The sequence below is a fragment of the Platalea leucorodia genome, assembly GCF_965183815.1.
Source record: "Platalea leucorodia genome assembly, chromosome: 5".
Taxonomy (NCBI): Eukaryota; Metazoa; Chordata; class Aves; order Pelecaniformes; family Threskiornithidae; genus Platalea; species Platalea leucorodia.
The window spans coordinates 99,864,340-99,890,812 of NC_138827.1; the positions used below are offsets into that span (position 1 = coordinate 99,864,340).

General features: G+C 40.9%; 1 protein-coding gene across 1 annotated transcript in view; it reads left to right on the forward strand.

Annotated features, from left to right (window-relative positions):
* Positions 1-26,473, forward strand: part of KIF5C (kinesin family member 5C) — a gene marked incomplete at both ends in the record, with an annotated part of 78,869 nt that overhangs the window by 36,540 nt on the left and 15,856 nt on the right. The window contains 12 exons of the mRNA XM_082312073.1: positions 556-660; positions 3,345-3,393; positions 4,244-4,299; positions 5,202-5,289; positions 7,386-7,510; positions 9,289-9,393; positions 9,737-9,885; positions 14,238-14,386; positions 18,394-18,569; positions 20,702-20,770; positions 24,502-24,708; positions 25,713-25,859. Of these exons, the coding sequence (XP_082168199.1) occupies positions 556-660; positions 3,345-3,393; positions 4,244-4,299; positions 5,202-5,289; positions 7,386-7,510; positions 9,289-9,393; positions 9,737-9,885; positions 14,238-14,386; positions 18,394-18,569; positions 20,702-20,770; positions 24,502-24,708; positions 25,713-25,859 (1,425 nt within the window). The remainder of the gene's footprint in view (positions 1-555; positions 661-3,344; positions 3,394-4,243; positions 4,300-5,201; positions 5,290-7,385; positions 7,511-9,288; positions 9,394-9,736; positions 9,886-14,237; positions 14,387-18,393; positions 18,570-20,701; positions 20,771-24,501; positions 24,709-25,712; positions 25,860-26,473) is intronic.

Below are 26,473 nucleotides of genomic sequence, written 5' to 3' on the forward strand. Positions count from 1 at the left end.
AGTTCTTGAAAGAATAGAGGAAGGTAGTTGTGCAAATTAACATGGAGAACAGTACTGTTTGTAAGGCACAGTTCGCTGGCAGCAGGCCCAGCAAGCTCAAATCAGAATATATTACTGTAATCCCCAAATCCCCGCAACCCAGATTTCCCTTTAGCTTTCTAGCATAGTGGTGAAAGAGAAACAAAATGCTTTAATACTTCTTGTTTCTGACATGTTTCCAAATATCTGATTTAACTGGGAGAACCAGGCTGTAATTTGTACATTTGTTTGTGTTTACTTGTCTATCCTTGGTCGGAGAGCGGCAGTGTAAATAGCGGCAGGACAGCACGCTGGGCAAATGGCGGGAGCTGACAAAACAAATAGGTGCTCCGAGTGCTAACATGTCGAGTCGTTCTGCCACCTTTCCTGGGCTCTTAGAGCAAGCAAATCCCCCCAGAGCAGCAGACACATTTGTAGGGGCCCACTGGAGGGAGGAAGGTGTGTTTGGACAAGGCTTTCTCCTCTCCTGTGCCCGAGCAAGGCTTTCCAAGTTACGGTTTGGTTTTGCATCCGCAGGGGAAGCTGCATGACCCTCAGCTCATGGGAATCATTCCGAGAATTGCACATGACATCTTTGATCACATCTATTCCATGGATGAAAACTTGGAGTTTCATATAAAGGTAAATGCGGAATGACGTGTTACGTAACGGGTCGGATGGAAGAAAGTTGAGCTGGACGGGAAATCTGCATTCAGGCTATAACATCGTGCTGCAGGATTTTTCCTTTCTCCCTTTTATAACTCAAAACCCCATTAGGTTACTGAGGATATTTACTGGAAATAATCCAATACAGTTACTAGCCTTTGATGGAAATTTTTTTTGAGTGTGTTACCAGCTGAGGTTTGCTAGTCCGTTGATTGCCTTGTCTCTCACCACAGCTGGTAGGCTAGCCATCATGGTAGGAAAACACTTCTTTCACTGCAGCTTCTCCAAAGGCTGTACCTCAGCCCCACTAGTTACGACCAGAAATACTGTTGATCTGCATGACGTTTGAGAGAATACTGGCATGTTGTTCTTGTCTCAGTGACACAAACTGTCCTCCATAATATGTGGGTTTGAAATACAGGAAAGATGGCTTTGGGCAATTTACAGAAGGATGTTTAGAAGTAATTTTTAGTCTCAAAATCTTACATATGGGTTCCTTAAGATGGTGGACTGAGTCTTGATTCAAACAGCTGATATGTTCTCCCTGTCCTTATTGTGATACCAAACATATGATCTCAAATTATTTGAGTGACCTTTAATTGCTGCTGTTCAGCTGGTCTCCTGGGGAGCTCTCAGCCACGGGGGCATCAGTCCATCTGGCAGAGTCGGGGTCAGGGTACAGCTTTCTTCTAAGTGGACATCAGTAAAATTACCTGATGGATTGCAGGAAAAATGGGTACTCCCCTGTGTGATCCCTCCCCCAAACACACCAAATATACCTAGGCGCCTTCGGTAAGGTTAAGCAGCTGAGCACAGGCAGAGTGTGAAAACACTGTCCCTCCTCCTGCTGTGACCCGGTGATGCTCTCTGAGAATGACGTTCTCCTCCTCTGTCCCTCTTGTGCCTAAAAGCTGGAGATGAGTCACTGCTTAGTGCTGCTTGTATTAAAGGCCTTGAAGCACTTCTGGAGGTATATATATATTTTTTTCCCCAATAACCTAGCAGAGCACCTCTGAACCAGTTGTTGATCTGCTGGAAGGACTAGGTCATTTTGTATTGAGAGCCTTCTTACAGTGCCTCTTTGTGGGTGTGCTCATGAAGTACAGACAGAAGATGCAGACATACAAAGTACAAATAAACCATCTAAATATTTTAATATATATATTAATATTTTAATAATATTTTAATTGTGAAATATTGAGCTCCTTAAGAAGAGATGTCTCTGAATTTTCATAAGAAATGGCTTCCATAGGAGTGACACTGATTTCTTTTCATCATCTGTAAAGCTCTCCTGTGGCTATTGCCGTTCTACATGATAGCACTTGGATACCAACAGATGGGCACCCCCTTGTACAAGACGTAGTAAATTCCTGTCCTGGCAGAAGATTATCACTTTATAAATCATGTTCTGCCAGCACTTAATTGTTTCAGTGGTTTCCTATCATAGTTGACGTTTATGAATATCTTAACAGAAAAGCTGCCTAAATAGCAACGAATGAGTGAGTGATTATACAAGGAGCTGTCATTGAGAGAAATGCATGTTCTGTCATTGGGAGCAAGAATTTAACCAAACTGTCACGCTCTTTTAATAACTGAGCCAAGGTTGAAAATTAATATTTTTATTTTTTTTTCTCTCCCTCTTTAATAGAGACCCGTTTAGAACAGGGAGGGGAACTTGGTATCTCCTGTGTGTGTTGGTCCTCAGCAGTGTGTTAATAGGATAATATAAAGCACGTGAGTTAAATCTAGGTGAACCGGACTGTTGAAATGAGCTGGTCCAGACGATGGCTTTAAATGGGACACAGGTGAAGTAAATGCACAAAAGCAAAACACATCTGTATTTAATAGCAGATGTCACATAGGAAGACCAACTCGTCGGTATAAAAAATAGATGTAATTTATTTTTCACATGAGCGAAAATGATACTTTACTAGATAGCTAGAGTTTACCGATACCTAAAATCTAGCCGTCTAGTGTTCTAGCTAAATAATCCCTGGATAAAGCTTATTTAGGGTAAGGTTAGGCATCACCCCCCAACATATTTCTGTTTGCTTCTGTGAGTCAAATACCCTTTTATTTAGAGTCATTCATTCATTCTCCCTCTCCTTAGTCTTTTTTTTTAAAGAACAATTGTCTCTTTGTTACAGAAAAGCTCATTTTCAGTTTCCTCTTTGGGACTTGATTCAGGACATATGCTTCATTTAAAAGTTTAATTTAATTTATATTGCTTAAGCTTGTGTAACTTGTGTGTTAAACCACTGAACGTGCTGTGTGCTTTTGTGCTGGTGCATATCAATATGCCTCTTACAGTTGTCAAAATTTGCCCTCCTCGTGATGCAGCTGTACTGATAATGATACTAGCTGAATTGATTTGATTCTGTTCAATATTTTTGTGTCAAAAATAATGACGAAGATAAGATTTGTCTGAAGGTTTTTTGTATACTTCCCTGATGAATCATTGATAAAAGGAGAAAGATCAATGACACGTAAATCATTCAAGATACAAATACTTTCATGTGAAAGATGTGATTCAAAGTATGTGGGAGGTAGATTTTATTTTTAGTTTAGTGCTTTTTATTTTGACAGATATGGAAGTGTAGGTACAGAGATTTTTAAATTGCCAAAGCTTAAATCTGTAATGTTTATGATTACTTAATTAGGTTTCCTACTTTGAGATATATTTGGACAAAATAAGGGACCTGCTTGATGGTAAGTTCTGCATTTCTTATGTGACTAAGTGGTGTTGGGCTTGGTATAGGGCTTCGAATCAACGCTTAAGGGGAAACAGTTACTTTCTTTGAGAGTGATTTAATTTTAAGCTGTACGACTGCGTTTGTGAAAGAGAATTTTGCAGTTTAAGTCATCTGATCTCTGACTCTCATGCACCTACCTCTGCAGTGCTACGTAGCTTGAGTATAAATCAATGAGTCCTGAGAATTTTACAGGCTTCGAGGCATGTCTGAGCCTCATTGGCAATGTATATTCTTAAAGTAAAACTCTGTTCTGTTGAGGGTTTTTTTGTTAAATTTAGAATACATTTGGTTCAACTTGTTTCTTGCTTTTGCTTCTGTTAGGTAGAGTTTGTTGGCAGTTACCCGTCTCTTTTACAATTTGTACGTTTGTATACGCGTGCTGTATGTTGATGAAAGTGTGAATTGTGTGTGTTGAATCAGTCTGAAGACAGAGAACTGTATGCTAATGGTAACACAAAACCAGGAACACGTATTTGAGCTTTTTTGAACTCCAGCGAGTTCTTCTGTTTCTCTTGACATTTTTGCTGCTTTGGTAAAATCCAGCCCGGTCTGTATTATTTAGTTTATTAATCCAAACAATAAACAAAAGCCATTGTGCCATGAAGTTAACTTTAAAGAAACAGGTACAAGATTGACAGAACAAGAAACAAGTTTTGCATAACGGGAATATTGGTAGTTAATAAGGAGTGGGAAGTGACAGTCCTCATTTACAAATTTAATACATGCACGGTATTTGTCTGTCATGTCTATAGTTGACAGATTATTGCCTGTGGAATATTCCTAATGATCTCCATCTTTTTTTCTAGTGTCAAAGACAAACCTCGCTGTACATGAAGATAAAAACAGAGTCCCATATGTTAAGGTACCAGGAAAATTTGATGCTCATGTTTTCATTTTTTCTCACATATACATTTAGTTACACATTTCCATTTGTATCCCAGTGCGTTTGCTGAGATGATTCTACTCACGTAGAGTCTTGAATGTTCAAGTAGTATTGGTCCCTGAATTTAAACAGTTTCCTGAAATATTAATGGGCTTGAATCATGTTTGCTTTATTTTCCTGACTTTAAACTTTTATATTTTGTTAGTATGGTGTTAAATTTTAAGTATTCATATTCCCATTTCATGTCAGATATGAAAGAGAACATCTTAAAGAATTTTGTTCTTTAATGTTTTGTTGCATAGATGCTGTAATCTTGCAATATTTTAGACAGATTTGCTGGGTTAAGAATTTGTTTTATGACTTCCTGGGCCCTCACTTAAATGTAATATACTTGTTATGAACATACGTGAGCCTTAATAATATAATATTGTTCTGCTTATTCTTATCCTGGGGAGGGCAAAAAAAATTGATAAAATAATTTCTTCAGTAATATTGCATTAAGGCAGAGAACAAGGGCTATGCATCTTGTGTTGTAGTTTGAGAGAAAAAAACTAATTTGGTAATCTAAACCAAATTAGTAGCAGGAATATATGCTGTATCATTCCATACATTCTAAGTATAGAAGCCGCCTTCTGCCGAATGTTTGAATTTGACCGAGTCTTTAATCTTGTGAAAGCAAATTGTCCCCCAAGTTATCCTGTGGACTCCTCCTGAAAGTCATACAAAGGCATGTTTTGGTCCATGGCCTCGCAAATGATCACATTGGATGTTGGTGGTTCTTCTAATGATTTTGCTCATCAGTGCTAAATATTCTTCCCGATGGCATTTGGAGTACTAGGACGCTTCCTAAACTTTTCTCTTTTCAACTTGCATATTTCTAGGGTTGTACAGAAAGATTTGTATCTAGTCCTGAAGAAGTTTTGGACGTCATTGATGAAGGAAAAGCTAACCGTCATGTAGCCGTTACAAGTGAGTATTCTGTGGAAGCTTTTCTGGCTACAAAGCGTGGGTGGTTGTAGCTTCCTAGTGGCGTATTGATTCTTCATGTTCACAAAGTAATTTGAGCTACTTATGTGAACGATGTAATGATGCACAAATTATAACGCTCTAAAATTAATAGACCTGTACTTTTTTTACCGCTTCACTGCATACAGAAACATTTATTGACTTTCAGCTTTGAGAACTCCTGAATTTAATATGTGGCATTACATAGTATTGTTATATAAAAGGTCAGAATATGTATTGTTACACATAGTATAGATATTTTGAAATCATGTATAACTGCAATTACGTACGTACATTCTTCTTTGTGCTACAAGTCAAGAGCTCAGAGCAATTCACTGGTCAAATGGCAGGCAAAGACTGCAGAGCAATTATCAGACTCTGCCTGTTTCTCTCTTGCAAGTTATCCCAGTGAAGCGGTGGCTTGCACTGAGTTCCAGTGATGGCAAAGCAAAGCATCTTCCTGAATTAAAAAACATAATAATTGCTTCAGCCTGTGCCAAATTGGTTGACGTTACGTTGCATGCAGCCTACTAGGACTACAGTGATAAAAGGGGCAAGTATCTTTGCCCTGTTTCCCAGTTTATGCTGCAAGATGTCTTTGATCCAAGCAGTGACCGTGGCAGAACCTCAGGCTGTAACTCAAAGCTTCATGGTGGGGTGGGTTTTGGTTTTTTTGGTTTTTTGGGGTTTTTTTGGGGGCGGGGGGGAGGTTGGGTTTGGTTGGTTGGTTTGTTTGGGGTTTTTTTTGTTGTTGCAATTTTATTTTATTTTATTTTCTATTTTTTATGACACGCTGGGTAACTTCTTTCTCTTCCATGTCTCTACCTTCTTGCTTTGGTAAATACTATATTGCTTTAGCTTTCCCATGCCTTTCTCATCATACTAATAGAAATGCATTCTCTTTTTTGTGAGTAACTTTTTCTCCCATTGTTTCTGCTATTCTCTTCAACAAAAAATATCCAAATACACCTTTTGCTGTGATACTGCCTGTTGCATTTGGTGCACACAGAAAACTTCTGACAGAAGTTGACAGAGAATGAATTTTACTGAGACTGAAATGGCAAGGAGCAAATTTGGAAGTGTTATTGAAAAAACTGAGTTTGGAGATGGAGGAGAAAAAGGGAGTTCAGATAGATATAAATATTGCTGTGAATGTGAAGGGGGAAAGGTGGTAGCGGATTTTAAAGTAACAGAGAAAATAGGGACAACAAATGGGAAAGTGGTTTACTGATTCTTAATGTTTGCTACTTTATGAAACTTCCAGCATGACATGGTTACAATCAAATTTAGAATAAGTAGAAGCTGAAATTGTAACTGCCTGTGTTTTACCTGCTGCCTGGGCACAGGAGGAATTTGAATTACATAAGCAATAAAAATAACTCTGAAATTTTAATTTAAATAGTGTGGTTTTGATGAAAACTTTTGCTAAAATGTTGGGAGATCTCCTCACACAATTGCACTGAGACCTGCCCAGCTTCTTCGCATGGCAATTATTATTACTTCTCTTTAAATTCTCTTGCTCAGCTCAAAATTATTGCTCTGTCCAGGATGGTGAGCATACATGCTCATTGTGGTTCTGTGTATAAATAGTGTCTGTGATATCACAGCAGGTTTTTGTGTGAGCTGTCTGCACCCGTGAGGAAGCATAAAAGGATGGAACCTTTTTTTCTTACTGTGTCTGTGCAATGTTATTTTATTATTCTTATGCTATGATTTGTTTTTTTTTACTATTTCTGGTCAAATTTTATTGCTTCAGGGGAAAAAAAAAAAACTTTCAAAAAAGAAGAAAGAAAAAAAAAAAAGCTTTTTTTCCAAGGCTGTCATTTATCATGAATCTGGTTAATGTGGTCATGTTGGGAGAAAGCAGGAGCTCGTTCTGTAGCCCAGGACCTTTATTTGCAGCTCCTGGCATAGACACTGCTGGCAGTACAGCGGTCTGGGCTCTCCACTGAACGGACTCGTACTTTTGAATTTGCTAGCCACAGGCTAGCTCTGATGAAATATAATTTCTTGTCAGGTTTTAAAGTCATTTAAACAAAACCTTTCACATGCGATTGCAGATATGAATGAACACAGCTCTAGGAGCCACAGTATCTTCCTCATTAATATTAAACAAGAGAATGTGGAAACTGAGAAGAAACTCAGTGGCAAGCTTTACCTGGTAGACTTGGCTGGAAGCGAGAAGGTAATCTTTCCTTGTTCCTAAACTGCTGAGTTACCCTAGTGGGATCACTAAACTGATCATATGAATGTGCGTCAGTGCAAACTAAGCTAGGTATAGGTACAGAAGCTTTACAGAAGTCTTATCTCATGTTATCATGAGTATGGCAATTTTTTTTTTAAATGTGGGATGGAGGAAAGGAACAGATCAGAATCATTTATTGGTATGAAATGCGAAACCCAAAACTCTGCAACGTTTCGTCATTTATAATGAAGTGAATTGAACCAGTGTACTTTTATGTAGCATCGCATTTAGTTATGGGTATTTGAATAAAGTAATACAATTTTAATGTAATTTGTCATATGAGACTGCTATTTTAATTTGCTTATGTTCAGACATGTCCTATTTCTAGGTTTTCTGTAGTTATTTCACATATTAGATCAATGAAATAGCAGCAGTTAATGCAGTTATACAGCTGAAATCTATTTCTGCTTTGCAATATAGAAAAATACTAACCAGAAAAGAACTTGTATGTGTTTATCGAAAGAGTAGTGGTCTAGAACAGTACTGCAGCGGAAAAAAAAAGTTGCTTCTCAGTTCTAATTCTAACATCTGTAATGTTCAAAATTGCTTCACTGTAAATGAAATAAATGAATTTAAAACGCTATGCAATGATGAACTGCAACGCTATTGATCCATTATTCAGGCTGGATCCTTGGCAACTATGCTGCATGTCAAAATAATTAAATAATTGCTCACGATGAAGCAAAGTCTCTCATCGTGGTCATAGATTTCTATTTCTTTCTGAAAACAAGAAGTAAAATGAAAGATTTTGTTTGATAGGCTGAGCAGCTTTCAGAATGCTCAGCGGGACACACTAGTTGATAACGCATCATTACAATGCGGAAGCCATCCATCACAGTAGTTAACCATGCTAATTTCTATTATTGCATATAATACTAAATGTTAAATTAAAAACTCTTAGTGGTGTTCAGAAAACGAGTGCCTAGTCTGGCTCTACTCTCCTTCTGTGGTTCATTGTGTTCATTTGGACATCGTACAGATAACCTGAAATAAGGGTTTCCTTGGTAGATTGTCTTCTTAAAAGATACAATTATGTTTTCTTTTATGTCATGTGGCATTCATTTTTAGAGGAAAGTACAGATACTGTAGTTTCAGTGTAGACAAAAATATATAGCTTTATCCTACATTTCTGTGCCCTTCCAACCCCACTCCCCCAGAAAAAAAAGAGGGAGAGAAAAGACTACAGAGCTGTGTTGCTGTCTACAGGAGTGCTGGTCCCAGGCCACCAAGCTTCTTGACGGGGCCACTTTGGGATCCAGTCTGTGGGACAGCGAGCCTTGCATGAGTGAGATTATGCCGTTTCAGCCCTGATATTCTTGGTCCATGCAAGCAAAATGCACAGCCAAGATACCTGTTTGGTGGCGTATGCTGTGCCACTGCGTGTGCCCTGAGAATACACCTGCGGTGTTCCCTGTCTGTGTGGGCAGTCTGCTCTTGGAAGTGGTCCCCAGGTGTCCTCAGGAGCACATGGACTTACCAGCTTTTCCCTTAACAAAGTAAGAGTGAGCTTGCTCTTACACTGGGAGAAAGGCAGAAATATTACAGGCTTCCACTAACAAAAAAGTGGATATAAAATTCTCCTCCTTCATGCTGAGGATAAGCGTGCTTTGTTTTTCTTCCAAGAGCATCTTGAACTGTGGCACTATCTGCATTGTAGCTGTATTTGTACAGACGCTTGCTGATAGCTGAGCCTGACTGTTGCCTGCTCTCTTTGGTAGGTCAGCAAAACCGGAGCGGAGGGCGCTGTTCTTGACGAAGCTAAAAATATCAATAAGTCTTTGTCCGCTTTAGGCAATGTGATATCTGCCTTGGCAGAAGGAACTGTAAGTAATCCTGTTTTGTGTCGTTGAAGAATGGCTTTTTATTTATCTGTTTCTTTGCCATGCACATAAAAAAAATAAGCTAACATTTCAATTCAGAAAAAAGAAAATATTAGCTTTCCAACCACAAACCAGTGACGCTTTTGCTATTCTACTAAAGATAAGAAACTAATTCTGAGTGATTTCACTTGAGTGGTTATCCAATCTTAGCACAATCAAAGCAATTACTCTTCAGGATTCTACGCTTCAAATCCATTAAACCTGTCATTGTCGACTCATGTTCTCTCTCATTACGGTATCATTATTTAAAAAAATTGTTCTTGTCTCTTACTTATATTTTGATTAGAAAACCCATGTTCCATACCGAGACAGCAAAATGACCCGAATACTTCAGGATTCCCTGGGTGGGAACTGCAGAACCACCATCGTGATATGCTGTTCTCCTTCTGTGTTCAACGAAGCAGAAACCAAGTCAACCCTGATGTTCGGGCAGCGGTGAGTCCTCCTCGGCATTAGGCTGGATGACACTTACTCGGGCTCTTCCACATGTTCGGAGCCTGCTGTGCTGAGGGGAGCGAGATGAATAGGCATTTTAAAATAGGGAGGTTAGGGTTTATGGAGTTGTTTGGAAACAGTAATGGAGAACTTGAGAAAACTGTCTCTCTATTCCCTGTGGTACTAGAAAAATGTTAAAGTTGGCCAGCAGCTGCACTACTTAGAAGCTCTGATAATTTTTCCTGCGGAAAGCATAAAGCGTTGTAGTACTTCTTTGAAATTTTATGGGGAAGATAACAGTATTGGGCAGTTTTCTGTTGGTTAACTCAGTGGAAAATGTTCGGTTTTGCTTTATCTGACACTGCTCTTGACGCTTTTAAGATGTGTCTTCTCCTTGAGTGGCATCTCGGGGATTATTGTTAGGGTTGCAAAAAATATTTTTTTAACCGTTAAGAAAAAGGAAGCATGTGGACACCGTGTAATATTGACAGCTTCGATAGATTACCACGATAGCTCTCAGACATTTTTATATGATTGAAGGATTTTAACAATTTAGGAACAAGTCCTCAGAAACAAGCAAGGATAAAATAAATGTGGAAGTGTTCAGAGAGAAAATTTCTTTTCCATATGTGTTCATTGCCAATAGTCCTATGAGATGCATTTGGAAAGTTTGCAAAAATAGGTCAGGCTCATTACATAATTACTGCTTTTCTTGCAACTGAGGAGAACTCTGGTGCTTCGGGAAATTGCCCACTTTGTTTCATGTATGTTTGTTTGTGTAATAGCAGAAAGAAAAAATACTAGCAAGTTATGAGTGTTTGAAATATGATTTATGTAACAGTTTGTACAATATAATAAACTTGTCTTTGTCTGAAAACGGGTTGTTTTCCACCATGCATAATTTTTGCATCAAAGTCCACACTGTTAAGGAGCATTTTATATTGGAAAGTAAAATCATGTATAAAAGATGCATCTGACAGTCTTCTATAAATTCATTGCCCCACATTAATCCTTTAATGTGAGCTTTCCTTACATTCTAGTGAGGGAAGATGATGCCTTTAGTGTATTCATATAAGAGTATGTAAAAGTGCAGGGTGGGCAGTGAAGGACAAACAGACGCAGCTGGGTGCCGTCCCTCTTAAGGGACGATTGCAGAGGAGGGCTGCTGCTGCAGGTTAGGGCTGAGGACAGTTCTGCAACACGCTCCCATCTGGCATCGCCAGAACCAGTATTAACTTGTCCTTGTCATCTGCTGCTGGGATTTGTGGAAGGTGGGGAGGGCCCCACGTGCTGCAAGCCAGGTAGCTGCAAAAAGCACCCGTTCCTCTGATGTCGGCTTCCTATAGCGTGTCCTTCCTATAAGGCACTCACTTAAATAACAGCATGCGGGAAGAACTCCCCAAAGGGAACTTCACAGGTCGCTGCAGTACGTTTTTATGGAAAAGGACTATAAAAGGAGGAAGCGGTTGTTAACATGTAATCGGGTTAAGGGTTGCTATGCAGTTTTCATTCACCATTGTATGATGAACATAAGCTTAAGTTGTTGAAGATATAAGCTTCTACTGAAGTCCGATATTATAATGTCACAGAAATTTTGAGTAAATGCAAATATTAAGATGCAGTAATTAAATAGTGTTAACAACTCTGAAGTATAATGAGTTGCACAGTTTTTCTTGATGGTAAAAATTTAAATGTTTTAATAGTTCACCGTTTAAACCTCCCCACGCACAATTTTCTGACTGCAGGTGATTTCAGACGAGTGTGAGTCTTGCACCTCTGTAGAACTTAAGAGCGGTCCCAAAGTTCCTGCTAGTTCATTCTGGATAAGGCTCCAGGGCAGTCAAGCAGCCGAAGGGACGTTTCATTTTAAATAGATGAGTAGGTGCTGTGTTTGTTAGGCTTCAGTCTGCTTGCTGTGATGCTGAACTCTCTGTCTCCAGGTGTGATTTGAAGTAAAAAGAAATATAAACAGTAAAATACAATAGTTCAGATTAAGGGGATTAAAAGGTAGTGTAGCTTTTTAATTTTATTATTTTTTTTTAGATCTAGATTAAAAGGGGGTTGCTTTTGCTCTGTAACGCGTAACAGGGCTCCAGGATCTCTGGGAAGTTGTATGCGTGGGTACTTAAGGAAGTGTGTCTAGTTGAAGTCCAGTTTCCACATTATTTCAGTTTACATTTCTCTTGGTTTCATTTCTCTTTTTAGTAATCGGTAAGACTTGCCTTTCTGTTTGGGGCAAAATAATTTTCAAATGAACCCTGCACATCCTAGCTAGCAGAGCTTGGAGTGATGTGACACGACTAACGCTTTTCTAGGAAGAGGAACATTTTTAAGATTTTCCTTACCGAGGACTAGGATGTCAGCTGCAAGAACTGGGAAAATAGCTAAATACTTTGTGAGAGCGCTTGGTTGGGGTTTATTGTAGAGTTTTTGTTTGTTTGCTTAAAAGCTGTGGAACTGGGCAGAAAGAAGAACGGGAATACAAGTAGGAGGACTGGTGGTGCACTAGACCTGCAGAGCAGCACGCATCCTGTACATAGACAGTGTTATTCGTTGGCATTTTGGGTAGGAACGCTGCTGTCTACTGGAAGTGGTTTCTTTTACAAGCTCTTTGGTTGTGGTGGTTCATTTTTCTGATGTGACAGTATTAAGAGCCTGAATAACATTAAAGGAAAAGTATATGAGTCATGGGTGATTACTGGTTCCTCCATTTTTCCTAGCAAAAAAGAATTACATCACCATTAAAATAAGTGTCAGGAGTAAAATTCATCTTCACAGGCCCACTCACACTAATCAACATGTGTATGTGCTCGTCTGTTAGTAGTCAGTCAGTTTCTTCTCTTTCTGCTCCATCTTTTCTTGTGTATTTATATTATTTTTAACTTTAGTTGCTAGTATTTCATCCATCATTAGGGTAACGCAGTCGATGCACTTTATGGTGTGGCGGTTTTTTCCCCCGGTACAGTTAAATGATTGGAAACTTGAGCCATGCTTTTGGCAGAGACCATACGTAAAAGCTAACCATTAGGCATTATTTTAAAAGTACAGGGTTATTTTTAAATATTTCTAAGGTAACAAAACTCCTGCTTGCCACATAGTGCAAATCACTGGAGCACAATTTGGAGTATGAGGCACAGATATGAGAGTGTTTTCTCGCTGACAAAACAAACGTTCAGGATTTTTTTAGTGGTTGGCCGCATTTAAAGGCTGTTTTAGCGTCATTAAGTGGAGCTGTGAAGAAAATAATTAAGATCATGTGCTCTCCCTGAAGGAGAGTTAGCCAGAGCATCTATCGCCCATTCCTAGGCATAGTGTCTTGCATTGGTGTTTCAGCCTACGCTTTACAAACGAGTAGGAGGTTTGTCTGTTATTCCTTGACTTAGTCTCTATTTTATTCAATAACACTGGAGTCACTGGGAGGGACTCAGTGTCTGAGCAGGGAAGGGCAAAGATCTGAAGCTCTCTTAATTCATACTGATTTGTTTGTTTTTTCTTTTTAAATGTGGATTTCCTAGAGTAGGTGCTGTGCATTTTTTTTCCTGCTCGCTTTGTATTTTCTGGTGCAATTCTTTAGGTTCAGTTGGAGCTAAGCAGTTTCACAATAATAAAGTGGTGGTGGTTGTTGTTAGAAAGGTGTAAATTTTGTGATTTTTTGCCTAGAGAGGCAGGAACTCGTGAGCCTGCCTACGGTGGCACAGGCTCCCCTCCCGCCAACAGCCTTCCTCAGCCCAGCAGTAACCCAGTTACCTGGTGGGGACCAGCAGTTCTCCTCCTTCCCTTCCTTCCACCCCCAAAAATGTATTTGAAAGCGCTGTTTGGCTTTCAAGAAGGATAAGTTTCCATACCTCTGCTTCACTGTGGTGACATCCTTCATGCTGTGATGCTTGAAATACGGCTGAGTTTTGTTGGTGGAGTTTAAGGGATGGTTGTTAAGAGATGGGGTGAGCCCGTGGCCCGATGCTGGTGTGGGGTACCCTACGGTGGGTCTCAGGCCAGGAGAAGCTGCAAGGTGACAGCTTACCTAGCAGAGCAGTAATGACAGGACTTGGGTTTGTCCATAATCCAAGAACAGTTTCCAGAGCTTCTCTTTTTGGAGGAATCTGAAGAGGCAGATCCACATCTGCTCGAGGTCACGGGCTGCTGGACTTTGACACGGAAAAATTTCTATTGAGGCTTCCAGGTAGTAATGATACTGAGGGTTTGAGGGAAAATGAAATTGTGCCATTGCACTTTAGAAAATAAATTGCAAATGTTTAGTAGTTTCCCTTTGTGTTACGGAAAAATTTCTGAATCCTTGCTGTTGTATTGAGATAAAAGTTGCAGAGCAACTGACACCTGGTTTTGTTGCGCAGAGCTAAGACGATTAAGAACACGGTCTCTGTGAATCTGGAGCTGACCGCGGAGGAGTGGAAGAAAAAGTACGAGAAGGAGAAGGACAAAAACAAGAGTCTAAAGAATGTTATCCAGCATCTAGAGCTGGAACTGAACAGGTGGAGAAACGGTACGTACCAGAAAATGGGAATGGGTACATGGTTTTGTATTTTTAAGTAAGTTATGTATGTTTAAATCTTGCCTTAAATCACAAGAGTCATACTAATTCTAAGCTCACCATTCAGAGCTGTAGCTTATGCTTCTTTATACTGATTGAAAGGTGAAGAAGCAAAAACCAGGGAAACCAGCAGCAGCCATTTACAGAAGGTAGCATTTTAAATGCCAAATTAGCATGACATCAGATGTAGAGAATACAGGAAGGCATCAATAATTTTTAATAATGTTAGTAATATTAATAAAGAAAAGGTAAAATGTCATTATGTTTGGGTTGGGTTTTTTTCTTTAAAGAACTCTGCTCCTCAGGCATGAGAATCAGTTCCGTTATGCTTTAAGGTAACTAGATCTTGTTTTTTTTTTTTTTTTTTTATACTTGAGTTTAACATTACAATGATTAGTCCTTTAGTACAATGATTAGGGGTGTCATCTGATTAGAAGAATCACCACTTGTCTCCTTCTGTGGCTTCTAAGTGAAATTTATGTTGAGAACAGCCAATTTTCTGTTTAGAAACATGGGGAATTGCTGTTCAGGGTAAGTTGTAAGATCAAGCGTCTGATGGTAGAGGAGGAAGAATATTTTTATGCATACATACAAATTAAAGAATTTTTATTTAACCTGGAATGTTGACAAATAATTTTAGCAAACCATCCTGACTTTTAATTTTTTATTCCACGTATTGGAAAAAAAAAAATCAAACCCCAAACTCCAAACCAACAAACAACCCCCCCAACCCAAAGAAACCAACCCTGCATCCCCCTTGCGCCCTGAAATCCCAGCAAACCCCCAAAAGTAAAATACTGCTTCTTTGGAGTCATTTTTATTTTCTAAATTGCTTGTCATCCAGGTCCTACGTGTTGATGTGTCTCGCAGTTCAATAGTATGTAACTCTTGCAAACTTGAAGTATCTAAAGCGAGAACAAATCTGTGATTGATCTGGCCAGGCTGGGGCGATGGGCCGGGGCCAGCTGGGTGAGGGTCAGCAAGGCTCAGGGCCGGGTCCTGCCCTGGGGGCACAGCAACCCCAGGCACCGCTGCGGGCGTGGGGAGGAGCGGCTGGGAGCTGCCCGGCGGGAAAGGGCCTGGGGGTGCTGGTCGACAGCCGCTGGACATGAGCCAGCAGGGTGCCCAGGTGGCCAAGAGGGCCCAGGGCATCCTGGCCTGTATCAGGAACGGTGTGGCCAGCAGGAGCAGGGAGGTGATGGTGCCCCTGCGCTGGGCACTGGTGAGGCCGCCCCTCGAATGCTGTGCTCAGCGCTGGGCCCCGCACCCCAAGGCGGCCATGGAGGGGCTGGAGCGTGGCCAGAGCAGGGCAGCGAGGCTGGGGCAGGGGCTGGAGCACAAGGCTGGGGAGGAGCGGCTGGGGGAGCTGGGGGGGCTCAGCCTGGAGAAGAGGAGGCTGAGGGGAGCCCTCATCGCTCTCTGCAACGGCCTGAAAGGAGGCTGGAGCCGGGGGGGTCGGTCTCTGCTCCCCAGGAACAAGCGATGGGACGAGAGGGAACGGCCTCAAGCTGCGCCAGGGCAGGGTTGGGGTGGGTATTGGGAAAAACTTCTTCCCCCCAAAGGGCTGCCAGGCCCTGGCCCAGGCTGCCCAGGGCAGGGGCTGAGTCCCCATCCCTGGGGGGATTTAGAAGCCGAGGAGATGTGGTGCTCAGGGACATGGTTTAGTGGTGGCCTTGGCACTGCTGGGATAACGGTTGGACTCAATGATCGTAAGGGTCTTTTCCAACCTAAATGATTCTATGATTCTATGACTTAATTATTATTCACAATTTGTTTTGCACAATCAAGCCTGGTTTTGAACATCCTGGGTGAAATCACTACTTAAAAGATCATACCTGACCTTTATGGGTGCAAAAAATTGCTTCCTTCTTTCAGCTCCCTATGCTGTTTACTTGCCTTTCAGATGAGATCGTTACCTAATGATTGCGCTCTGTGTCTTTCTCTGGAGACTTCAGCAGAGGGAACATTTCCCTTATCAGCATAGCACAATTGCTATGGAGACGGTCGGTCTGCTCTTGGTGTTGAGGAGCGCTGGGGATTTATAACCCGCTCCTGTTCTGCGTGTTTCATTCTGTGTTTGCTAAATGTGACGACTTTAATTTCCTTCCCATTCTAGAAACGTTTTTTTTAGAAAAACCTGTATAGATCCTTTCTATATGCCACATAAACAAGCCTTATAACATGCTGTCTTTATTGTTTTGTCTAAATATACACACCTCCTCTTCCCCGTCATCTGTCCTGCTTTTCTTACTGGCGTTACCCAGCAATACATTCAATGCATTCAAAATACTATTGATTTCTTGTCTGACCTTCTGAAATAGCACCATTTGGAAGGATATTCTGTCAAAGGAGGCTCTTTACAAATGAAAGTGTTACAGAAATTACATCTTGAATATGAAATACAAGATAGATGCATAAATATTCCATTGGTATAGCTTATTCTATAAATTTAGAAAATAATATACAAAATAAAATGGTAGCAGAAAATGGGCATGCCCAGTTCTCACCGAAGCAAGATTTCAGCAGCCCTGTATCCAAGTGCACAATTTGGTCTGTGTTTTACAGGTAGGAGGTTGGTCTCATCCAAGCATCTCTATCAAATTTGGGTTCCCCTCCTCCTTCCACCTGTGGTAGTCCGACATACAAAGCTTCCGAGCTAAGTGAAATACCACAATGAAATCAAAAGCTGAAGATTCATTTTGGGAGGCTCCTGATGGATTCTCCGCAGCCTGAGGAGCATTGCCTTGTGTGCAAGGTCCCACGGTCTGACCGAGCCCACTGCTCCTAGTCTGCTCCAGTGAAATGCAACAATGAAAAATCAATTTACATTCTTCTCATTATAATATAAAACATCATCAAAAAAGTATTTTGAGTGTAGTGCTTTTATAGAGGTTATGATACTTGATTTCAACTTATTCATTCTTTAAGCTTGAAAAAATTATCTCCTCCGTTAGTTGGTCATGCTCTTTCATGCCCTGTTTTGTTTTGCTTTGGGGCCTGAGTTAGCCTGCGGTTTTCTTTTTTGATATATTTCTCCTGTTTACTTGTTTCCCTGCCAGTAAGATAAATAGTGCCTACACTTTTTTGGCAAGAGGAATGGCTAGTAAGGCTTTATGGGACTACAATATTGTAGCTTTTCATAAAAATGGAAAAAACCTGTTTGTGCAGAAGGGTTGGATGCAACCTTCCTGCACCTCGAGCAACGCGTGCAGCATTCAGCAGCTCGCAGAGTCTCTCACCAGACTCTAATGAGAGAAGATTCAATTTCTGGCCTGAGCGCCTTGCCTGTCCCTCTTCGCTGAACTGCAGCAGGCTCGTAATTGCAATGCACCAAAGAAAATATTCCTCGGAGAAAATGATTTTGAAAGAAAATGTGTAGGGAGAACATTCTATCTGGTATGCATAGGCGACACCTGAAAATTGGTCTATGCTCTTTAATTTTAGATGTGACAAGGCAGAAGGTGAATATCGTTTTAAACGCAGCTGTCTTCCTTGTTGTCCTGATGCTCTAGCAGTTCATTAAGGGGGAGGGAGAGTTGATAAGGCAGTTGGAAAGCTGGAGAGGAAGAGACATTTAATTGCCAGTAGGCTTTAGGCTGAAAGTCGGATTTTTTTCCTCCTTATTTACACTTCTGTTAATCCATGGAGCTAATCCCATCTATAGAGGGCTTGAGTGAAAGGGGAGGCAGGAGTTCAGTGCCTTTAATGGCAGCCATTCGAACTGTTGCTGCATTTTGCGTGTTTGTGTTTCTGACCGTGGAGACCGAACGGCCATCCTTCCACACCTAGCTTGGCCTGTCGTTTGTACGCATGGCAGCTGCCTGCCTTGCATAGCTGGATGCGGCCCTTCTTTCCTTTGCTGGGTCCCCCTTGGCAACGGCGAAGGACCGTCCTAGGATGTCCGTGGTTTTGGGCAACCCTCTCTTGGATTGTAATGACCACGGATTATGTGCCTGCAGGAGAAGCTGTGCCCGAAGATGAACAGATCAGCGCAAAGGACCAGAAGAACCTGGAGCCCTGTGATAACACCCCGATTATTGACAACATCACACCGGTTGTTGCCAGCATCTCGACAGAGGAGAAACAGAAATACGATGAGGAGATTGCCAGTCTCTACAGGCAGCTGGATGACAAGGTGGGAACATTTGGTTTGACTCCATTCTCTGGGTGTAAATGGAAAACAGCCAAAATTAGTGGGTGTCTCTGTATTTCTTGAGCACCATGAACTGGAAAATGTCCCAAAATTCAAAACAGTATCACTGCATAAAAACAGACCTTGTCCTATCATGTCAGCTATCTGCTGCTGTTCCCTCTGCGGACAGTGTTTGTGGGCATTCTCCACGAAATCGGAGCCAAGTTTGCCTTTCATTTTAAGGGCTCGATACAGGCTTTTCAGCCCTCCTTTTCTTCAGTGATTTTTGTAAATACTGCACTTCCTCAGCAAACTGTAATGTCATCTCAGAGTCACAGGAGAAAGAAAAAAAATGGAGACTGTATCTCAATATTTTTTATATACTTATTGTATATTAGAATTTTAAGGAAAATATATAACCATTCCTTGGGTCTCTTGTTCATGTTGTTCTAGCTGTGAACACTCCCTGGAGTGCAGGTGGCTTTTTTGTTTTTTAAATTTATTTGCACAGCTTGAAGTACATCATTGGCACTTAAAGCTATCAGCAATACATTTACTGAACACTTGCCATTAATAGCTTTGGCTTTTGTAAAGATAAGAAGTGGGGGGAAAAAAAAGGCATACTAAAACCATTGACCATTATGGATGAGAACAGCTTAAAAGGCTATCTAGCAAAAGTTTTCAGGATAGCTTTAATCTTGAGTCAAAACTTCATTTTAATTTTCAATTGTAATCAGCAGGAAAAAATCAGAAGAAAACCCCCACTGTTTCCTTGTATGTTAATATTAAAATTTGGCTGTTTCTGAATACCGAGTGAATAGTTGTGTTTAAGCCTTAACTCTGATGTGCATGAGGTCTCTCTGCACACTCCGTTTGCACACAGCAGTATGTTGAGGGCATTCGAAAGAACAGTTAAGGTCTTTACAAAAATACAGCTTTCCTGTGATGAAGAATACGTGCCCGGTAGCACTCTCTAGCTTTTATATATTGATTAGAAAAAGAAAAAAGTCAGTCATTCTTTCACTTCACCTCATCAACAGTAGCAAAGCCCATTGAATTATTCTTGAGGGAACTGGTAGCAGGTTTGAGTTTTACCCTAGAAAACACGGGAAGCGTAATTTGGTGCATTACTGTAGGAAATGAGAAGGTATTTGATCCCCAAACCCAAACCAAAATATTGCCATTTATAACTTATTACAGTGTAGACCATTCTTATGTTATATCTGGCACTATTTTAATATTAGCAAATGGTTCGATATATTCTACTTGATAGCTGTATTTGCTATCAGAAATCAATCTATTAGCATGCTTGTCAGTGAAACACAAAATATCAGTTGACTCTGGTAGGGTAAAAAGCAACCATTTATCTTTGGTGAGTTCCTTTAGAGCAGGGTATCTTGTCACAAGAGCAGCGAATGGCTTGGTCAGGGGCTGTGCTTGGTGTGCCTCCTGGGGCGTTTCGGAGGAAGGATTCGTACAGTGGAGTCCCCCATCATTTCTCTTCTGCATTTAAGACCAGTTTCTACCTATGAAGATGCTGTCTTAACAAGGAACTTTAAATGCCAGTAAAATTGGATGCCTGGCTGTGCAATACCTGGCAGTATTTTCTTCAAGGGCTGTGATGGAGTAGGAAAACACAAATTCTGCAGTTGAGGGGACCAAGTTCTGTGTTGTGGTTTGAGCTTTCTCTTTCATTGATGCAGTTCAGAGCTAGCTGTAAATTGTAGTTGGTTAATAAATCTGTCTCTAATGATCTCTCTTCAGCTGAAATTTGGGGACAGACTAAGAGAGAGAGAGAGGGAGAGCGGGGGGGTGTGTATTTGTACATCTATGAAACATCACATACGTTGGCAGAGTCTCCTGCAAGTTATAAGGTGCAACTCTGACACCATCAGTGTCTCGTTTCCCATCAGGGACACCTCTGCCTAGGTGTACACTAGGGACAACGGCATGTATGCGTTGCTTTTACTATGTAGCTCTGCGTATGTATGTTTTTCTCTCCTCTCATACCACTCAAACATGCACAAGGTTTGCTATGGCATTATTCTTCCTTCTTTTCTAGAAAGGGGAGATAAAAGTGACCAAACGAGAACTGTGAAAAGAAACTAAAAATCTCCAACCCTATTTCATTGCAGGATGATGAAATCAACCAGCAGAGCCAGTTGGCTGAAAAACTGAAGCAACAAATGTTGGATCAAGAGGAGGTAAAAAACTAAACAAATCAAAAGAACCCTTACATTTTGCTTATGAGACCCTTGTTTAGTAATTCTGCCACAGTTGTTGGCTAGGTACGTTTATATTAACTGGCTAAAATTCAACAGGTAAGAGAAAACTGTGTGACAGCTAGGTTTAAACTTCAAATTTCATAATATGCTCAGAAGAGCATTAAGCCTTGATAACTCCTTATAATAGCATACCATCCTGCTGGGAAGTGATGCTGGAGATACCAAGGTAGGAGTGTGGCCATTTTTCACTTCAAATGTGTTTTTCAATACGTCTGTATCCTTTCAGGTATACAGACAATAGAGACTGTAGGTAGTCCACAGATTTCCTAGTCTGACAGTATAAAAATTACTCCTGGTAATAAATTACAGATGTTCATTATTTTGGCATGGGCAATTAGAGGCAGTACTCAGAGAAATCTGCGAGACTGAAAAACTGATTATTGGTGCTGCCACAGATTTGCTTTAAAATTTTGGATTACTCGCTTGAAACATTTTATTTCATTGTTTCTGTCCATAAAATGAATGTTTGTTGTTTTTAAGAAGGGGAATATGATCACTAAGCTTACAGTCAAGTCATTTCCTTATCTGTCATTTGTTTACGAGAGGTTTTGAAGATGTAAAATCTGGCAATAACACCAAATTACCAAGTTCCCCAAATGCTGCTGTGATATTTCTTAGAAGATGGTTTTATGCTGTTTTTCAAACTGCGGGAAACTGGAGGAGAACCATTCAGACCGAGAGTATAATCCTGGTGTGGGAGTTCACCCGTCATTGGTGTTCCAAAACGTTGGTCTCTCTTTGCACGAAACACTGCCCTGATTGCGTAGGAGCGCGCTGCTCCCAGCCGCCCGAGCCGCTTCGGTTGGAGTACGGCATTATGCTGGCTGCTTTTTTTGGGCATGCAACCTCTCTTGTCATTGAAAAATGATTCTGTCCATGCCTTAAGCCTTAATCAAGCCCTCAAAAAGGGTTTCCGAGGTTTGGCTCTTTAGCAGGGAGAGAACGATGTACGAAAATGTCTGTTACTTGTCACTCATGACTTACCTGCCGCCTTTGGGGTCTTATCCTCACTGAGGGAATTACCACCTTTATTTTACTCCATGATTAAGCTCTTCATTCACGTGCCACAACTTTCTTTTGGTTACTCTATATTACGTGCTACCCATGGCTGTGGCTATACAAATGTAAAAGAATTTTATGCATTCTCAGCAACATTATTTTCCGATGTGTGTTATTTACGCCATCTCACTTCTCCCATCTTTTTTACATCAGCGTTCTTACCTAAAGCTTATTTTTCCCTCATGGTTTTTCTTGTGTCTTATTTTTTGGGTGACGTGCATTCCTTTCTTTGTGTTAGATATTCGGGAGCGTGCTGTATGCTGGCTTATTCCCCACTCTCTTTGTGTTCCATACTCTATATTACATCTGGACGATGAATCAAGTTTTCACCGGCCTCTAATCCTTGCCTTACAGACCACTTTTTCCCCTTTTTTGCACATGTTCTAGTCCGGCTTTGCTGACTTACTGAAGTCTCTGCAGCTGATGTTGCACCACTTGTTCAGAAGGTTTAGCTGGTTCATCTGATAAGCTTGTCCATCTCTTACCTTTGAAAGCTAAAGTGATATTTTTGTTTTCTTCTTTGAGGGAACTGAATTAATTTTTCAAGGTTTTGTCTTCCACATGTAAGCTTCACCTGCGCTGCGGGAGCGATCTACCTGTTCTGTCTTAGAGCCTCTGATTAGCTCTGTGATAGATGTGCTGCAGAGCAGCTGCCTCACTCTGCTTCCCCCTAATTAACCAGAGTACTTTTTTCTGCTTGATTAAGCTAGCAGGTTAATTATAAATCTAAGGCCTGCCACAGATGGCATTGTGCTGATACTGGCATCTTTTGGTACCTTTTCACCACTGGCTGTTTCTTAGGATGTGTGTTTTGGGGGGATTCTGAATCTCCCACCCTTGCATCTCGCATGTTGTGAACAGATCCGCTAAGTGCTGCAGCCATCGTCTCCTTCCCTTTGTTTACAACTGATCGGTATAATGTGTTATTAATAGCCTTTTAAAATCTTGGTATATTTTTCCACATTATATCAACAAGAATCTTCTGGGGAGCTGTGTTTATGCTCTAGGTGATATGTAACACTTCCCTTTACTCGAAGTCACAGTAATATTCACACAGAAATTTTCTTAAGTAAATGTAAATAATAGTTCCATCTGTGTTTAGTACAAAGATTATTTTAAGCTATTTTGTTGTTTAAATATTTACATGCCATCTGGCTTTGGCAATTCAGTGGGTTTTTCCGTAACGTGAGTGCACTTCTGAGGCTGCAGCATCACCAGCGAGATAAATTTCCCTTACATCTGAATCCTCTCTTCACCACTTTGGGCACGTGCCAGTGTCTGAAGCTGCCTGGTTGGTTTTCTATTTCCCATTAGCACTCTGAGCCAAAAAAAGCAGTGTCTTCTCTGACATTTCTCCTTTTAGGTGGTCCGTTTTAGAGAGATGTTTCTCTTTAGCTTGGGGTCTCACACTCCATTTCTTCATGGCCTGGGAGCCAGCGGGCAGTGGTGGGACAGGTCAGGAGAAGTCCACCCAGCACGCTTCAGTAGTGCAGATTTTATTCTGCTGTCCAAGAAAGCTGCAGTACAGTAATATTATACTAATCCATACATAGGAACGCTTGGAAATAAGTCAGTTTTGTGAATGAGTGTCCAGTCTTTGCTGTTAGGATGACCTGTGAGCATGAATGCCTTCTTCTATCTCATGCACTAAATTTTATACGTTATTGCTCTGTATTTTATGTTTTTATGCTATGTAAGGCCTGATTTTGTTATTATTCTCCAAAGTACATTATTAGCAATAAATGTTAGGTGGCACCTTTTATTTATTTTCACATCATTTTGCAGTATGTTACTGCTGTTGAGTCTGGCTTTGTGCTAAGAACCTGGCAGCTGAATTTTCGAGACTTTAACAGCTGAATGAAGATGGAGTGGTGCAAGGGCAAGGGAGAGGACCATGCAACTGACCTCTTACCGTCAGCACTGCCACTGAAACTTCAGCATCTCTCCTAGTAGCATGCAAAGAGTAAATTTAATAAGTTTTACAAATTGGAAATACTCACGAGTATGTGTGAAGTCTGTATTTCCTTCTTTAGTTACTATTTTGCCTCAGCAAATATGAGCAGCTAATCTGTCTTCAGCATCATGCTTCAGATGATAACTAAGAATAATCATCATAGGTTTGCTTATCGAGATATTCCTCTAATGCCACACGATCTTTGAGGCTGCCTCAGAGAGCCCTTTTACTCGGTTCAGTTCAAAGCTGTGATTCTCTGTTTAAATATTTTACTTTGTGGTATTTTTTTGGTCCTAGCCACAGCATTGGATTGAGGGCAGAAAATTCATTTGGAGCCACGATAACTGTTTAAAATAAGTTTCTCTGCCTCAGTCTTGTGTCATAATAGGATTTGATTAAGATTTTTCTTTTCATTGAAGTTCAGAGCCTTTTTTGCTTCCTTCAAATACATTTATGCTTATAGGGGTGCTCTTTCTGGTAGAGTAGCAGGATTTCTTCTCTCCTGCTTGCTTTCTCTCGCACACATGCTTGCGTGCTCACGCTTTCTTTCTCTCCTTTGTCTGTTCTTGGCCTTTTCACTGTTGCCTTTGAATGAGTTCTTGGGTGACTTAACGCTTCTGTGATATCTGGTTTCCAGCTTTTGGCCTCCACTAGGAGAGATTATGAGAAGATTCAAGAGGAGCTGACCCGCCTTCAGATTGAGAACGAAGCAGCGAAAGATGAAGTGAAAGAGGTCCTTCAAGCCCTGGAAGAATTAGCTGTCAATTATGACCAGAAATCCCAAGAAGTGGAGGACAAAACAAGAGCCAACGAGCAGCTGGCTGACGAGCTGGCACAGAAGAGCGTAAGAGCAAGCGGTTTATAGTGCTGGTTCCCCCCTTGCCCCCTAACTCTGCACCTCCCCTAAAGATTTCCATAGGGGTTCCCAGATAACTTCTAGCCTATGCCATGTCAGGAATCTTTCAGATACTGCTGCCAAGTATGTTGTTATGTGGTTTAAAAATTGGAGTAGCAGGGAAGCTGTTAAAAGATCCGTATTCGCCGATGCTACCCTCTCTTTTCTATCTTAATTAAATGATAAAATTAAGGTAATTCAGAAACTGCTGTATGGAAGCTGATGGCAGATTGTGGCTGTGTGCAAGCTCTGTATTTTGCACACCATAGCGGCAACTGAAGTGAATGTGAGAACTGGCCATTCTGTGTTTTGGTTATTTAAAAACTGTATTATGCCAAGAAAGATGTGAAAATCTGCTTTATGCAAATTGCAGCATTCTGTGTTTTTCTGGGCTCTGCGCTGTGGAGCAGGACTTTTGTACAGAGTCAGGAGATCTCAAGGAAGGAATGAGAAAAAAATCAGCTTCTTCAGCTGATGTGTACTGATCTTAAGGAAAAAATCTGGTTTGCGAAAAATCAGGATTGGCTTACTAGCTTAACACACCCTTGTTCCTTAATTCATTACACAAACTGAGGAAGCTGTTGTTTGCAGGCCTGTTTTCATGGAAGACTTCGTTATCCACTTCAGTAAACAGATTACTATGAAATCCATTTGAAAAAAATGGACTTTTATATCCTTCTCTACCTGTTTCTCTGTGATTAACCTTCTTTGACACGTATTATGCAAATAAGATTCTTACAGGATTTACTACATTTAATAGATCTAAAGTAGCCTTGTTAGCAAGTGAATTGTGAAAGCAGATTATGGCAAGGTGGAATTGTACGCGTCAGTACATTGATCCCATAGGCATGTTTAGGAAAATACAAGACAATACCATGTAACCTAGATATTGGGGAAGAACTGATGCCCAAGCTGGGGAGGCGAGGGTAACTTTTGCTTTTAAACCTTTTCAGAGTGCCCTGACAGCAACCCAGAGGGAGCTGGGCCAGTTGCAGGAGCTCAGTAACCATCAGAAGAAGAGAGCTACAGAAATCTTGAACTTGCTGCTTAAGGACCTGGGAGAGATCGGAGGAATCATTGGGACTAACGATGTTAAAACAGTAAGTTGGCTATCTTTATTGCTTGCCCCCCACACCTCCTGCAATAGAAAAATACTTGATGTGGAATATGTGTGATACAGCAGTCCTTCTCCCAGGACGCTGCCGTTTAAATCCTGGCTAGAGCACAGCGTAAAATACTGAAGAGATCTTTGTCTGGGTCAGAGATGGTCAGTGTCTGTGCGCACAATTACCGCTTTTATTCCCAGCTCAGTGTTTGGGGCCAGACTAATGCAGCCCATCTGTGTGCTGATGCATTTATTAATGGGGGGGACTGAGTTCCCCCCAAAACAATACACACGTAGGCCTACTCCTTCGTTAGCTGGCATGACCCAGTGTTCCCAGAATCTGAAGAATCTTTATTGGTGAGGTTTGGCTTCTGGGTGGCTAGCTTTTTGTTTGAAGTTTGTCCTAAAACTGTTGTGTAGCTGCAGGCGAACAGTTCTCAAAGGCAGAGGTCTGTACTGACGGCCGTCCAGGGCACCCGAATGAAAAGATCGGCAAGGAAATTGTGTTTTCCGCATTCTGGTGTTCATTACCTTTCAGCAGTGGCTGGCTTCATCAAAGAGCCCACGCTTTCTTGTGTGTTTCTGAACACGAGATGCTTTAAAATTACT